The 16,651-nt window shown below is 41.1% G+C and overlaps 1 protein-coding gene across 2 annotated transcripts in view; it reads right to left on the reverse strand.

The window, feature by feature from the left end:
• SHOC2 (SHOC2 leucine rich repeat scaffold protein) overlaps nt 1-16,651 on the reverse strand; it is an 84,108-nt gene that overhangs the window by 39,519 nt on the left and 27,938 nt on the right. For both annotated transcript variants that reach the window (XM_084846280.1, XM_084846281.1), the window contains exons 2-3: nt 11,103-12,081; nt 4,172-4,309 (exon numbers count right to left, since the gene is read on the reverse strand). In XM_084846280.1, the coding sequence (XP_084702406.1) occupies nt 4,172-4,309; nt 11,103-11,805 (841 nt within the window). In that variant the 5' untranslated portion in view covers nt 11,806-12,081. The remainder of the gene's footprint in view (nt 1-4,171; nt 4,310-11,102; nt 12,082-16,651) is intronic.

Raw genomic sequence — 16,651 nt, forward strand, 5'->3', positions numbered from 1 at the left:
CTACTGCCAGTGGGGGAAACACAAGAAATGGGTGAGGAAAAAGTTACAGGGATTTGAGGGTGTGCCTCCCTGAGTGGCATCTCATGCCAGTGTGGTGTAGTGGCAAGAGTGTTGGACTAGGAGCTGGGAGATCTGGGTTCTAGTCCCCACTCGGCCATGGAAGCTCACTGGGTGACTTTGGGCCAGTCACAGACTCTCAGCCCAACCCACCTCACAGGGTTGTTGTTGTGAGGATAAAATGGAGAGGAGGATGATAATGTAAGCCGCCTTGGGTTCCTTGCAAGAGGAAAAAAGGCGGGGTATAAATGCAATAAATAAATAAATATAAATAAATAAATCTGTGAGCGAGAATTTGTCCTGTTTCTGCAAACTTCCAAGGGTTTATTTGCACCACCCCTTTTTGGTGTACCCAGGCGCTTCGCTCCTTCTAAGTAATCGCGCAGGGTTTTGATGGTGCGTTAGGTGCTTCCAAACTAGGGGAGGCTGTGCGTGAAGTGTGGTCCCAATTCTACAAACGTCCAGCACTTTAGAACCACCATCCCCTTGTCAGGATGATGCTGGAAGTGCTGAATTAAGACCCTGTACTTCACCCCACACCTCTCCCCTCTCATTGGGATATTGTGGAAGGTTAAAACAGGCTGCTGCAGTGTTGTCAATGGGTGAAACAGTAACACTGCTTGGGTTGGAGGACAGCAGTGGGACTGGGGGCAGGGAGATGACACAGATTACTCACAATAACTTAATTAGCTACTCACAGTAGCTTATTAGCCTGCTTGGGTGGTGGGGCATCATGGACTATTTCAAATATAAGCTACTGTGAGCAGTTTATTAACCACCATGGCTTAAAGTGACATCCTAACCTGCCCAGAAAGTCATTTTCAAAAACAAACTTTCTAAATTGCAAAAGTTATCAGTCACAAATTAAAGTATTCTACAGAAATGGCAAAGAAAAAACACAACACTCATACTAGGAATCTTGTCAAATCTAATCTCATTTTAAATGTTATCTAAAAATAAAGCTTGATTCCTACTTCGGCTCAGTCTTCTCCGGAAAGAGGATCTATGACCAGCCTGCCAAAGGCAAAGTACAGGCTGAAGGGGCAGGGTTGCAGCTTGAGATTGAAAGGCATATGGTCAAGAAATACCTAATTACTTTGAATGAGTTCAGATCTCCAGGGCCAGATGAACTGCATCCTAGAGTCATAAAGGAACTGGCAGAAGAACTCTCAGAACCGCTGTCTATTCTCTTAGAGAAATCATGGAGGACGGGTGAAGTGCCAGATGACTGGGGGAGGGCTAATGTTGTCCCTATCTTCAAAAAGGGCAAAAAGGAGGAACCTGGGAACTACAGACCAGTCAGTCTGACATCAATCCCTGGGAAAATTCTGGAGCAGATGATAAAGCAATCCATCTGGAAGCACCTTGAAAACAATGCTGTGATTACTCAAAGCCAACAGGGATTTGTCAAGAAGAAATCCTGCCAGATGAATCTGATCTCATTTTTTGATCAGGTAACCTCCCTTGTGGACTGTGGGAATGCTGTGGACATAATATATCTCACCTTCAGCAGAGCTTTCGACGAAGTGCCCCATGATATCCTGATGAGCAAACTGGCTCAAAGTGGGCTAGATGAAACAACGATCAGCTGGATCTACAGCTGGCTACAGAATCGGACCCAAAGAGTGCTTATCAATGGGATCTTCTCAAACTGGGGAGAGGTAAGAAGCAGGGCTCAGTCCTGGGCCCAGTGCTCTTCAACATTTTTATTAATGACTTGGAAGAGGAAATGAAGGGGACGCTCATCAAATTTGCAGATGACACAAAATTGGGCGGGATAGCTAATTGGGCGCTCTTCAAGTACCCGAAAGGCTGCCACAGAGAAGGCCAGGGTCTCCTCTCAATCATCCCAGAGTGCAGGACACGGATAATGGGCTCAAGTTATAGGAAGCCAGATTCTGGCTGAACATCAGGAAAAACTTCCTGACTGTTAGAGCAATACAACAATGGAACCAATTAACCTAGGGAGGTGCTGGGCTCTCCCACACTGGAGGCATTCAAGATGAAGCTGGACAGCCATCTGTCAGGGATGCTTTGACTTGGATACCTACATTGAGCAGGGGGTTGGACTTGATGGTCTTATAGGCCCCTTCCAACCCTACTATTCTATGATTCTATGAAGCATCTATTTAACTATTGATAATTCCTTTGCTGTTGAGCATCTTTAAACTAAACAGTTCCTATACGTGTTTGCCTTCAGCAATGATTCTTAACAAGTGCATACTTAACACACCAACAAGCAAGAGTCAATATGACTAGAGTTTTGGACTTAAAACAGGGAGACAAGTTCATATCGCTACTCAGCCATGAAGCTCAGTGGGTGATCATGGGCTGGCTAGCTAGAGGGTGCACAATCCACAGCCAACCCAAGATGCTCAGCTGCTGCTGTGAAAACTGCTGCCGCTGAAAAAACTGTGGCGGCATGGCACTAATGGCAATGATAAAGCAGGATCTAGGGCATGAGGTGGGGAGGAGGCTGCCTCTTCCCTCCCTGTGAACCCTAAGCAGTGATTGGGTCAGGGTGGGGACTTTAGCCTCCTCCCACCTCCAGCAACCCTTGAAGTGTGATACTATGTGCGTGCACACATGTGTGACCCCCAGCATGTGTGACCCCCAGCCACCCAATGTGGCCTCCTCTCCACCCCATGCCCTGATCCTGTTTACTACCGCATCACAGTTTTTTCGGCACTGGCAGATTTTGTGGTAGCAGCTGGGGGTATTGGGGAGTTGCCTGCAGATTGTGCACCCCTGTCTTAAACCAAAGGGGCTTTGAACCTAGAATAATGCTAATACTAAAAATACAGAATATAAACTTTTGCATTAGTACTGTGAACCATATATAGAACCATAATCCTATACCTTCTGTGCTCTCGTCAGTTGAAAATACTTTAAAGGAACATTAAACAAGACTTTGCAAACTTTATTCAAGAAGTAACTAAAACAAAATAAATTTTGTTTATTTACTCCAGAAGTAACTAAAACAAAATAAATTTCGGTTCACATTCTGTGACATCTCCATTTTAGGAGTATGCAGGTAGCAGGAAAAGAAAGGATTCAAACCAGTATGTATAGTCAGTCTTCAGGGTTAAGAACAAAAAACATACAAGCCAACAACAACGAAAAGGAAGCAAGCAGTGAAAAGAGTTACGGAGGATTACGAACAATTTAGAATGGTGGCACAATTTAATGAGTGGCACAAGCAAGCTACACCACACTTTTTTCAACCTCTGGACCTGAAAACTTACTAAAATGATCCACCCACAATGGGTAACACATATTGGTCAGAGTGGATTACTCCAGAAGACTCTTTAAACTCAGAAGATTAGTTCTTTTTCAAATCACTGCAATCTGTGCTTATCAGCGACCATAAACTGGACAATATTTACTCAAGACATAATGGAACACCACAACTCTTAAATATTCCGGTACTAGCACTACGAAAGGGATGGTATTTATTCCCCCACCTCCAAAAAGTGAGAGAGCTCTTCACATATGCAACCCCACAATGCAAAAATAAATAAATAAATAACATTAAAAAAAATAAATTTTCCCTTCCTTCCCATAATTTGTATTCTTTCAATTCTATCCCCTCCTGTAAATCTCCAAGAGGTTTTTCTCTTTGAGAAACTGCTGAGTTCTTACATGTACCCCACATTTAAAGCTCCTTCACAGTTTACTCTTTCTCTGTACACGAAGTACTTCCATGCAGAAAAAAATAAGCCAGGTAACATGTGCCTACTATACAAACTATATGGAAAGTTGTAATTGGCTTCAGTTACCCAGCTTGTATTTCCAGAGAAAATACATGCATGCTTGTAATCACAACACATGCCTATACAAGTTACATAGTTTTTTCTACACAGAAGTGTGTCTCATGTATGGAAAGCGCAATATGTGAAGTAACCCTCAGATCAGAAATCCTGAGTGTATACAACCAACGGAATTATTTTAAATCTGAGTTTCCAAAGTGTACTTTATTGTAACCAGTCAACACTGCAGACATCTATAATGAAACTCACTTCTCCTTTATATAGTTACAGGCAACATGTAAAACGTTTTGTTTTTTCAAAACTTGAACCCAGGAAATAAAGATTTTAAACACATGTTTACATACCTATAGTGTCTGGAAGGTCCAAGAGTTCATTGTGCTGTAGGTCAAGTTTGGTGATCTGTGTGCAATTTCCAATCTCCTTTGGAAGATGTTCGAGCTGATTGTGTGCTACATCCAGCGTTATGAGGTTACACAACTCACCTGAAAGTGCACAAAGATAGATGGGAATGAGAAAGTTATCATTCTGCCTAGGACTAAGCATTGAGTGCAGATGTGAAAGGTCATGCATGACACTTTCAATCATTAGCTAATGTTATAGATGTAGCACTTCAATATTTGGGTCTCAATCTACTTTATTCATTACGACTGTTAAATCAGAGTCTCAAAGTAAGGTTTTCATAGAAAAGAATATCTGTGCCATGGACAGGTCCACCCTCTATCAGGCTTCCTTACCTATTCTTAACAGTCCCTTAACTATTCCTTACCACATTAGTATCTCAAGTACTAATTATCAAGCTCCAACCTCTAATCCTCCAACCCTTAGTTCCATATTGCTGTTTTATCAGTCTAATGTAGTAAAATGGTAATAGGAGTAATAGTTGTATGATGCCAGTATTCTTCCTACTAGAATAATCTGTATTTTTCACTTCTTCCTTCCATTTTGCACTAATTTGGCTTCTGTTAGACTTAGTACTTTGAACACCACAGAATCCTAAATTACCTGGGTTGACATGGTATTTTTAAGGGCAGGTTTCTCTACAATAAAAATGTTGGGGAAACATATTAATCCCAATGTAAGGCTGCAATCCTATGTTCACTTACCTGGTAGTAAGTCCCATTGAGTTCAATGAGATTTACTTCTACATACGCACATATGGGATTCCACTGTAAGCATCCTTTCCTTAAAATTGTTCCATCAATACATATCACATGACATCTGGTTCAGTTTTCATAACATACAAATTGTGATTGCATGAAAGATTCAGAGATTACACTTTAGGACCGTGCAAATAAAAAGTAGAACTCTGACAGTAACAGCAAGTCTTCAACCTTTGTTCACAGTGAAAATGAAAAACTCAGATTTATTTATTTACACATTTTCCCTAATTAAAACTGACAGTCAAAACCATTGCTTGGTTTTAATATCCCCCTCCATTATAGATTTTGTTCAGCTGATTATTTCACTAGAACTACAATGGAGCTAGAGAGAAAAACCCAAGGTATTGTTGATACCAAACACTTTCAACTGAGTTTTAAAAGCTTCTTATAATGTACTGTGAAGAAGCTTTTAGCAAAGTGGGAAAAAGAGACCCTGTTGTGTGCTGAGGCTTCCATGATACATCTCTGGATAGACAAATTCGAGTTAGAATTGAAGAGGTAAATAAAATTAATATTTCCATAAAATTAAGAGAATGTGCTAGAACCAAAATATAGGTTTTGAAAAGGGTTCCTATTTGTACCATTTATATCCCACTCTTCAAGGGCCAACTGGCATCCCCAAGACAGCTTAGTTTTAAAAATACATACATTACAGAACAAATAAACCAATAAAATAGCAGCACAAAGCAGAATAGAATAAAAAACCAACCGAGACTCACAACAACCAAAAATATTTTTTTAAAACGTTTTTAAGTTAATCATGTTTAAAACCCTAGAATAAAAAGGTCTTCATCACGCAGTGAAATGTTAGCAAAGAAGGGGCCAGGCAAGCCTCCTTATGGAAGGCATCCCACAGGCAGGGCACCACCACTGAGAAGGCTCTCTCTCTGGTTGCCACATGCCTTATTTCCAATGATGGTAGTACTTGGTTAAGAGCTTCAGATGTCAATCTCAGTGGATGGGCAGACTGATATGGGAGAAGATGGTCCTGCATTTAATGATAGAGACACACAACATGTGCACAACCTGACGCTGCTGTTAAATACTATGCACCTCTTCCAGGGATAGGAATCCCAAACTTGGCTCACCTAAATAACTTTAGTTTTCAGCCATAACTGTGAGAACAGATGATATGACCTATATAATGAGTTTTAAAAGAAAAAGGTATACATGCAGAAATGGGCTACAGTTCTACTAAAAGTAAAGTATCAGTATCATGTTTATGTATACATAAACTATACAAAGACAGATACAGTAAATATCCCAGACTCTTAATTTCTTCCTGCCACAATTTACTTAGAAAATATTCAAGACTGTAAACATGACATGCAAGATAGCCTTTCACTCACTGGATTAACTCTCCAGACTGACTATGCTCTCTCTCCTTAATCAGATTGAAATTTCTAAAATTTTATATCGTGATAAATCCTGCACCAACTGGCAGAAGAAAATAATAAGAGCTTTTACTAGGCTGTATAAGAAAAAGGGCATTATGAATATTAGCCATTTTATTTTATGTTTGCTTCAATTAGCATTTGTAAAAATCATCCCTTACTATTCTTTTTTTTTCTAAATCCTGTCCTCTCTCTTACAGCCAGTCATTCCGCTACTGAGTAGCAGTGTCCATAAAACTATTTGAAATTTTAGAATTCAGAAGAGATGATCAACTGTGTGTCCTGCTTGATTCTGAAAATGCCATCTTACTAAGAACAATGAGCTTTCATTTCTATTGCTGGCAGCTCTAGAAATAAGAAATATAATGGATTTTGATCAGGAGTCCACAAGTTTTGGCTTAGCTTATCGTCAGCCTTAACTTGTGGTCAACACTGATCCTCACTTTCCCCAAGTCCTCTGCACATGTCAATGGTTGTGGGTCTTATGCCACGCTAGATTTTGTAGGAAGCAGAATCAATGGGTCTCCCCTGTTGCTTCTGCTGATGCCTAAACTTAGCAACATGAGACACTCCCTCTTTGCCTTCCCCAACTGGGAGAGAGGAGGTAGGTTTTCCACATAACACACTGGGCCTAAGAGCTAGCAGAAGCTCAGTAGCACAACACAAGAAACTCCTCCTCACATCTCCCAACTCAAATCTACACTGCGGCAGCCTTGCATGCTGTCTTACTGCTTCTGGTTTATGTGGGGCACTGACCAGCCATCCTATATCAAGTCTACAGTTCTACTGCCATGTGGTAGAAGTCCCAGAAGGTGGCCCACATATCTCTGGGACATGCCAGCCCACAATTCCAAGATCTTCCCACCCGCCCCACACTGCTCCATATTAAAAAAAATATCTACATCCTTGTGTAATGTGTAGTACATGAGCTTCTCTATGTTGGGGGTGCAAGATTTCAGCTTTTGTTGCCATTTCCCCAAACCAATCAAAATTAAATAATTTTTTTAAGCATCTACTCTTGGTCTGTTTTGCTGACATATGACAATTTCAGATTTCTTTTAGAGTCTATACACATGTAACCCCTTAAGAATAAAGGCACTGAGACTGAAAATTTAACCAAATGCATTAAGTATCTCTAATAAGGAATTGTCTGCACAATCTTCCTAAATTAGCCACAGAAAGCCTCCTAGCAGATAAAATTAATACACAGGATAACTCTAAACAACAATTTCAGATTATAAGAATGCCTTGAATTCGGTCACAGACACTCCCATCTGCATATTTCTCATGCTTGGTCTGTGACTCACTAGCATTTTGCATTTTCTATCCCACTCTTCATCTTTATTGCTTCAATGGAATGGTGGATTTCTTGGAGAGATATGGAAAATAAGCTGAATCTACCAGAGGGAGATCCCCAAAGTTTTTAAGGAAGTGCATAATTCTCAGCATTAGCTGTTGTCAAGACTTCCTATTTTAACTAGAGGGTGACACAGACTAAACAGGTCAGAGAAGAGAAACAGAAACCTCGTTGGTGGCATCCTCTTGAACCATAGTGGGTAACATTATGGCCACTACCCTAACGTTGGCAGCAAAATGATCCAAGCACAGAGCAGAGGCCTGAAAAGTCTTAGCCAAGACCTAGACAAAGAAGAACTATTTTCAAAAGGCACCAAGCTCATGGCAAGAAGACAGTTTCCAAGAGCAGCCATGAGCTTCAAACAAACTTGCAAACAGGGTTAGGATAATACCTGCTCCTGATGCAACAACTGGTCTCAGCTTGAATGTACAAAAGCACAGAAGTATTGTATAGTAAGTATTTCTCCAATACAAACAGCACAGGACAGTCTTCCAAGACTTTGTGTCAATTCACACGATCAAAACAAGCCACAATGGCTTGTTTGAATTCCTGGCACGTCCCAGTGCATGCCGGGTACCATTTCCCTAATTACCTGCCTGGGTGCGGCTTGTCTTGATGTCCAAACCTGGGCAGCATGTCTTGTTTGAGGGGAAAACAACCCTCAAATAACTCAGCAAGAGGCCATGGGTTAATCTAATTTAGCATGTTTATTTTACTCTTATTTAGTAAACAAAGCTAAAAAAAACCATGTTAATTTTATGTCCCATTGCACCACAAGTATTTGACCTGAAATATTTGAGGGGGGGAATTTAAAGCACACTTATCATGATTTAATTATATTATATAGACATTTTAATTGGAATACTTGTAAAAAAATGAAAGACAAGAGCATATAGGTCCCTTACATTGTTTAAATTTAAGGAGAAAAGAAACAAAGGTACTGGAAACTGTTGACATAGTGACCTGGTTCACATGTAATAACAACCCTGAGTGTGGGTTGAGTATGGGTTGTTGAATCGTGGGTTGTTGTTATGTGCGAATCCTGCACTATGGTTTAACTGTGTCCTGTTAACCATGAACAACCACAAGTTTACAACCCAACAAACTATTTGGAACATTTTCTGCCCCACATTATTGGTTCGTTCATTCATCCATTCACACACACACACACACACACACACACACTCTCTCTCTCTCTTTCTCTCTCTCTCTCTCCTCTTGATCACCATACCTGAGACAGTCAAGATGGACTGCATGAAGTCTATCTGCCTATGTGGATCAACTTTTATATCTCAACCACTTTACACTGCAATCCTTTACATGTCGACTCAGAAGAAAATCTCATTGATTTCACTGAGGCTTAGTCCCAGATAACTGGGTATGGGATTGTTGCCTTACAGTGCAATCCTACACATGTCTACTCAGAAGAAAGTCTGACTGATTCCATTGATACAGGATTGTAGCCATAGTCTCCTAAATTTCTTGAATCAGAAGTATCTGCTTCCATGTTATAAAATTAGGAATAATATAAGACTATTAAGGCCAGTTAAAAGTAAGCTGAATTTCTTAAGGAACTCAAAGGACAGATGTTTGCATGTAATTGGTCATTTATTCAGGAGATATTGAAGTTGTACTGAGTTTACCTATGCAGACTTTTATTCTGCATGATGCTTCTTTAGGTCTTCAGACTACCCCATATGGTCCTAATTCAAGAAAACAGTGAACATATTCCCGAAACCCAATCCAGCCTAACAGGTACTGGCCTGGCTTGCATGTGATGATAACCCATGGGTTATTTAAACCATGGGTTGTCAGGGCTGGAGACTAGGGAACTAGTGCACTGCCTCCCGCGTGCTCATGGCTTCTACTTTCAATCAACAACCCAGGAAGTGGGATTAAACAGCCCAGAGTTTGTTGTTGGGTTAACTGTGGATTGTGTACCCCTCAACAACCCAGAGTTCTGGGTGTGGACATCAAGGTAACAATCCAGGAATGAGTGTTCGTGGGTTAACTGAAAGCAAAAGTAACAAGTGCGTGGGAGGCAACACGCTTGCTCACTGCTTCTCAGCCTCAACAATTCTGGGTTTGTTATGACGTGCAAGCCTGATCACTGTCAAATGACTTGTGTCTTCATGAAAGGGAGTGCTTTCTGTATTATGACTTCCAACATAGGAGTTGGAAGGTCTCCGGGATCGACAGACAATTCACAGGCTTACAAACTGAACTGCTGCACTCTCTCTCTCAGTTTATGTATGTATGGTATATATATCACCTACTAAGCCTTGAGACAGTAATCATGCTTTTTTGCAACTTAACCTGGTTTCCATTCTTGAAAGAAATGTTAATGTACAATTCAATGTTACACTTATAAAAGGATTAATTTCAGGCATATTTATTCATAATGATCAGATAAATATCTAAGGGGTTGTTTATACCCAATTCTTAACCAGAAGGTATTTATTTAAAGTATTCTTATCCTTTAAAAGGCTCCTGGAGTAGCTTACATGCAGTCATTAAAACAAGACAGTCCCTGCACACAGGGACATGTCTAAAAAGACATGACACACAAGGAAAAGGGGATGGGAAGGAAAGGGCGGGGGGAGGGAATTAAGAAGCCTTTGAGGAGGGCTGGTGGAATGGCCCTGCTTCCCCTCTCATTTCTCTCTGTACAGCCTGCTAGAATGGCGGCTGGTGACGACAGCTGACGGAGGAGGAGCCGCCCACGAAGTCTTTCAGCAGGGCTGGTGGAACAGCCCTATTTCCCCTCTCATCTTATCTGCTCTGCTTTTACATACATAAACAATTACCTCAAATGAAATTTCTTCCTGTGTCTATAGTGACTGAAATACACAACCCTTAATATCCAGTCATGGGCATCTGACCCCAGGTAGCCAAGAGAGGGCTCCAGAGCCAAATACACCAAAGTATCTTTATTTGCTCTGGGAGGAGACAGGAAGAAGAGCCTCTCCTTATTAGATCTATATGCCTTTATTTGTGGCTGAAAATTGGAGAAACAGGTTCATAGGCAGAACTTACGTTCTGTGGTTTTATGGTTTCCAATCAGTAGGTATAAATCTGTGGGACAGTGGTTGAAAATCAGTGAAATATACATTTTATTCATTCGTTCAGTCATTATAAATGGAATTTTAATATAAAGAACAGCCCAGTATTTAAGAATTGAATAGTTATATGCATTAATCAATATCAGTTCTTCAGTATACTGTTACAAGCACCGTTAAAGCCAGACATGCAATAATGCTAGCATTGACAGGGAGAAGGCAGCTAAGCACTGTTGATGTCTTTGTATGTGAACATTCAGCTACGTAATAAGATTTAGTACAGGATTTTAAAATGAAGTTCTTACCAATTTCTGCAGGTAGTTGCTTGATTTTGTTCTCCCGTATGCTTAGCATGGTCAGTATTGACAAATTTTTAATATCCTTTTCCACAGTTGTGATACGATTAAAGCGTAGATAAAGTGTGGTAAGGGAAGTTAGCCTGTACACCACTGGAGGAATTTCTCTTAATTTGTTATGCCGTAGATCAACCATGCGAAGTTGCTTCAAGTTATCGAGAGAGTCAGGAAGGCTGGTAAGCGAGTTCTCACTTAGGGCCAGTGTCACCAAATTCACAAGACAGCCCACCTCAGCTGGTAGTGACTGCAGTTTGTTTCCATATAAATAAAGTTCCGTCAACTGTGTTAACTCTTTGACAGATGATGGGAGCATATGTATAGATCTCTTTGCCAAGTCCAAGCGCACTGAATTTTCTTCTCGACATTTGTTTAGCTCTTTGATCACCTCGGCATTGCTGGATTTTTTACGAGCGCCTGGAGCTGGATTAGGTCGTTTTATTGTATTGTCCACTGAAAAAGCCACACCTGGCTGTGCACTGCTTGCATCCTTTTTCCCATCTTTGGCTTCTTTCCCTTTGGTCTTCGGCTCTCTCTCTTTGCTTTCTTTCCCAAATCCACCAGAAGCCTTGGCCTCTTTCTCTCTCTCTTTTGCTGATGACACTTTGGGGTCCTTCTCCTTACAATCTTTTTCTTTTCCAAGATTACTACTCATGGTTTCTTAGTTTAACCAACACCTCGTGAAATCCAATTTGAATTTTAGTTAACAAAATTCATTCACCACCCAAGAAATAAGAATCCCTAAAATGATTCATTCACTGCTGAATGCACAAGGAGGATTAATAGACAAAAACCTTGGCTAGAAGCAGCAGGTTTGATGACACAGTAGCTATCTGCTACATGTTGGTTCCAGAAGTACTCTTTCCCAGCTTTGATAGTAGAAGACCCAACAATTGGAATTTAGATAATCCGAGGATCTTCCTTAGAAGCTCTGTAATACAAAGATTGAAAAGGCAGATATTAATACATGGACACATTTTCAGACAACATGTTGAGGATTTGCACTGAAAGAAAAGGATGGCATGAAATCACACCTAACCACCACCTTTTTTTTTAGTTTTTCAGAAACCAATTTAAAAAGTACAATACACTTTTAAAAGGTACAATTCACTGCTAATGAATATTACGTAAAACTACCGTAATAAATGAATGAAAAAAACCCAAGCTCTAAATTTCTTAAAACGATCCATCACCAGAAATGAAATTTCAAAGAGACTCCCCTGTCTTCTTCTAAGCTGGCATTTTCTAACTTGACTGCATTGTATGGGCAGTATCCAACAGGGATGCTGGACTTACACAACTGACATAGTGTTAGCATGTCAACACCAAGGGAGTAACCTGGTGTGATGCGTTTCCCCAGAAAACCCCCTGTGCCAGCTTAGCTTTCTACTAGAGGTCGCTTACACTAACACTACGTCAATTACATAAGTGCAGGTGCCCCATTAGAGACTGTCCTATGGTTGGCAGAGGAAAAATAAATTTCAATGGTAACCAGAGTAGATAGATGGCTTCCAGTCTGTTTCTGGGCCCATTTCAAAGTGCTGCTATTAACTTTCAAAGCCATAAACAGTTTGGGGCCAGGTTACCTGAAGGATTGTTTTCACCCATATAATATCACCTTCAGAGGACCTTCTCTGGGTGCCCCCACCAAATGAAGTGAGGCTGGTGGCTACTAAGGAGAGGGCCTGATCAGTGTTGGCACCCCAGTTCTTGAATGCCCCAGAGAGGCTTGCCTGGCACCTAAATTGTGGTCTTTTCAGCACCAGGTGAAGACCTTTTTATTCTCCCAGGCATTTTAGTCCTTTAAGATTTTTTATTTTAAAATGTGATATTGTATTTTTAGATCTTTATTACAGTGCTGCTGGCTTTTACTTCAGTTTTGTGTTGTAGCTTTAAACTTTTAACAGTTTAATATTATGTTTTATCATGTTGTTGTATTTTATGGTTTTAACTTCATCTATTGAGTGGTAAAGACACGCAAATAACAGATGGACAGATAGTTGACCAAGCTGCGATATAGATACTTGACCAAGCTGCAGTAAAGTACTATGAACTGACACCCTGGGCAGGTTCATAGTCACGCTAAGCCACCCTGAGATAAACCCACAGTGGGTTGGTTGTTCACTGAACAACGCACAATACCCCCAACAGATTATAGGGTTGGCTGTGGATTGTTCTTCCCCTCCTTCCTCCTCAATCCTCCAGCATGTATCCCAAGTGCCTTTACAGCAGAACTTGCCTCCTCGTCTGGCCCCCTCCCCACTCCGATTGCTACCTGGCACTCCCCCCCCCCCCCGGTGCTTCAGGAGTACACAAATGGGGCTGTGTTTGTTTGTTTGTTTTTAATTATTTTTCTCGTTCTTTTGCAAGTGCACAGGAGCACATTTTCGTCTGTTGGATATGTGCAGCCTTGCCTTGTCAATTTCCTTGTATGTTTCAACTGTAAAAGGGAGCATGGAAGTGAGAGAAGTAGGTACACCAAAAAAAGTGGGGGCGGGGGCAATATCTCCCATTTGGCAATGTAATCCTCTTGGTTTTAAGTGTTGAACTGACACTTGTCAGTGTCCTCCTACTATTCAACACTTCCTGGAGTCTCCACTTCCTGCTAACCACAGCAGTAACTGCTCCTAAAAGGAGCCGTGAAAAGGAATGGGAACTAATAAGGAATGGGAAAAATAATTAAAACATTTAAATGGCCCCATTTGCATACCTCCAAAGCTCTAAAACCTGGGGAAAAAACACAGGTAGTGAACCAGTGATCATCCCTCCAAAATGCCGTTTTGGCATCGGTTAAGGGGCAATCTGGCAAGGGGCGCTGGAGGTGGCACCGCCAAGATTGCAAACAGCAGCATGGGCCTTTTTTGCCATTCTTGCGGCTCTATAGCTGATCCTGGCAACCCATGAGATCTCCCGGGTTCAGATGACATGACAACCCACCATGGGCATAAACAACCCTACAACAAGCCATGGGTTCTCAGAGTGGCTTGTTCATGAAGATTAAGCTACCCCACAGAAAATGCACTGGGTTTGGATGACACAACAACCCACCATGGCTGGCTGCTCATGGTGGGCTGCCATGTCATGTGAACCCAGTCTATGGTCGTGTTCAGATATCTTGATAGCCCATGATGGGTTAATAAGCTACTCACAGTAGCTTATTTGTGAATTAGTCCACGATTCCCCCACCACACGAATGGGCTAACAGCTACTGTGAGTAGCTTATTAAGCTACTGTGTATAATCTGACTCACACGTACACACCCGCCCCGTCTTGCTGTAGTCTTCTTGCCCGAGCAGTGGCGCTGTTTCACACCTACAGTGCTGGATGTTTGCAGTCCAAAGGCACCCACACCAACAGCCAAACCCGGTGCAATCATTCACATTGGAGCAAAGTTCCCAACTGCACAAAACAGGGGGGTTGAGCCAATAAAAGCTTGGGAGGCTTGCAGGATCGGGAGAAAACTTCACATACAGCCTCCCCCACTGAGGCACCTGATCCACCAGCCAAACCTAGCATGATCATTCACCAAGCAGCGAAGATCCCAAGTGCGCAAAAAAAGGGTTTTGTGGCGATAAAAGCGGGGGGGGGGTGCAGAATCAGGAGAAAACTTCACACACAGCCTCCCTCACTGAGGAGGCACCCAATTTACCAAACCTTGCACTATCACTCACCCAGGAGCGGAGATCCCAAGTGCACCAAAAAGGGATTTGTGGCTTTAAAGGCTGGGGGTTTGCAGGATTGGGAGAAAACTTCACACACAGCCTCTCCCACTGAGGACACACCCAATCCAACCAAGAAACTCCATCCCAGAGGAGCAAAAATCCCAAGAGCACAAAAAAAGGGGGGTGGCTGTAAAACCTAAAACCTTGGGGGTTTGAAAGATTGCTCATTGGGTAAAGCGATATAGCGCTTTCCTGCAAAACCAGAATTGTATAGAAGTTAAAAATTAAAAAAGAGGAACAAAGGGAAATGTGGAAAATGGGGGAATTGGGGGAAAACATGCTCTGTTTTTGCCCCATCACAGCAAACTATCAGTGTGTCTCCATTAAACAGAAAACACGCGTGAAAAACAGAGTGAGGGCAGAGAGCTGAACCATTCTTGCTGCGCGACTCTGTAAGTGAGCAAAAAAAAACCCCACAGTGCCCAACAGGGTATATGATAACCCACAGGGTAATTTGGGTAAATAAGCTATCGTGGGTCAAAAAATTATTGACAGACGACATAACCCGTCATGGGTTGGCACACCCACAAAGAGTGGGTTAACCCATGTAGGTTATCGTGTTCTTCTCCAAACCCAGTCACTGTAATCGCAAAAAGGCATGCAAAGGCCTATGCTACAGTATCACCCTTAACTGAACTGCTCTTTGCCACCATAAATAAAACTGTTTTCAGCAATACTTTAACCTGAACAGGAGTGATATTATATACTTCATAGAGTGAAGTTATACCTTAAACAGAATATCTCAGTTTCCAGTTGAAGTTTATCCATCAAACAGGATTGGTATATTTATGTCCCATAAATCAATGAATGCCTCCTATAGTATCAATTTGCACACATAACTAAGAAGCCTGCAAGTTTATTTGGAGGTTACTGTTTGGGGTTAATATCAGGTCAGTGACAGATATAAAATGAGTTTTTAGACACAGTATCTTGCATATTTTAACAGCATTTTCTAGTTGTTACTTGAGTCACTTCTACGTACATTTATTTAGCAATGTTATAGGATTTCATATGACTTTGTGAACATGCATATTCCTCATTTTGTGTTTTATTATGTGCATTCAATTTAAATTTGTCATCTATTTCTGTTAGGACCTTACAATCACCACTGGGAACTTTACCTCAATGTAGAGAATATTCATTTGTAAGTGGAAAGTATAAACATTAAAACTAATTTATTTCAAAACAGGAGTAAATGCAAGGAGGATCCATGATGAGAAATGTTTAGGTATTATCACTGCATATCCATGGTACGTTCGATGCTTTTAACCCAAAAGGCATGATTTAGTCAAACATCCTGGCTTAACTGCTCCACTAATTTTGAAAGGAAATACTACTTCTGATTTCTCCTGGCTATTTTTCTACTAGCAAAAACATAGCTAGTCATGTGTATCCTTTCAAATAACTCCTCCATATCATTAGGCAGTCAGTACCGAATATAAGTCATTAAAACATACACCCACCACAAAAGATGCTATACCTCAAGTTCTGCATTCAAACTTCCAATTCCCAAGTTACACTGAATTTTGCGTAAGCAATTTTGTCTGCACGTGACAGCAAATCTGTCACAGAAGAGAATGCTTAGCTCCAGTTTCAAGTGGAGACAGCCAGGTTTTATCAGGACGTTCACAATAAACTTTAGTCAGTATGTCTACTTTAGTCTTTAGCAAATAATCTGTGAAGCAAAATTCAGATAGCAATCCTGCATTATCTCACCTCTGGCAATCTGTGAAGCAAAAATTCAGATAGCAATCCTGCATTATCTTACCTCTGGCAATT

Source organism: Heloderma suspectum, chromosome 3 (assembly GCF_057233095.1).
Source record: "Heloderma suspectum isolate Gila_16-S chromosome 3, 16-S_ref, whole genome shotgun sequence".
Classification (NCBI taxonomy): Eukaryota; Metazoa; Chordata; class Lepidosauria; order Squamata; family Helodermatidae; genus Heloderma; species Heloderma suspectum.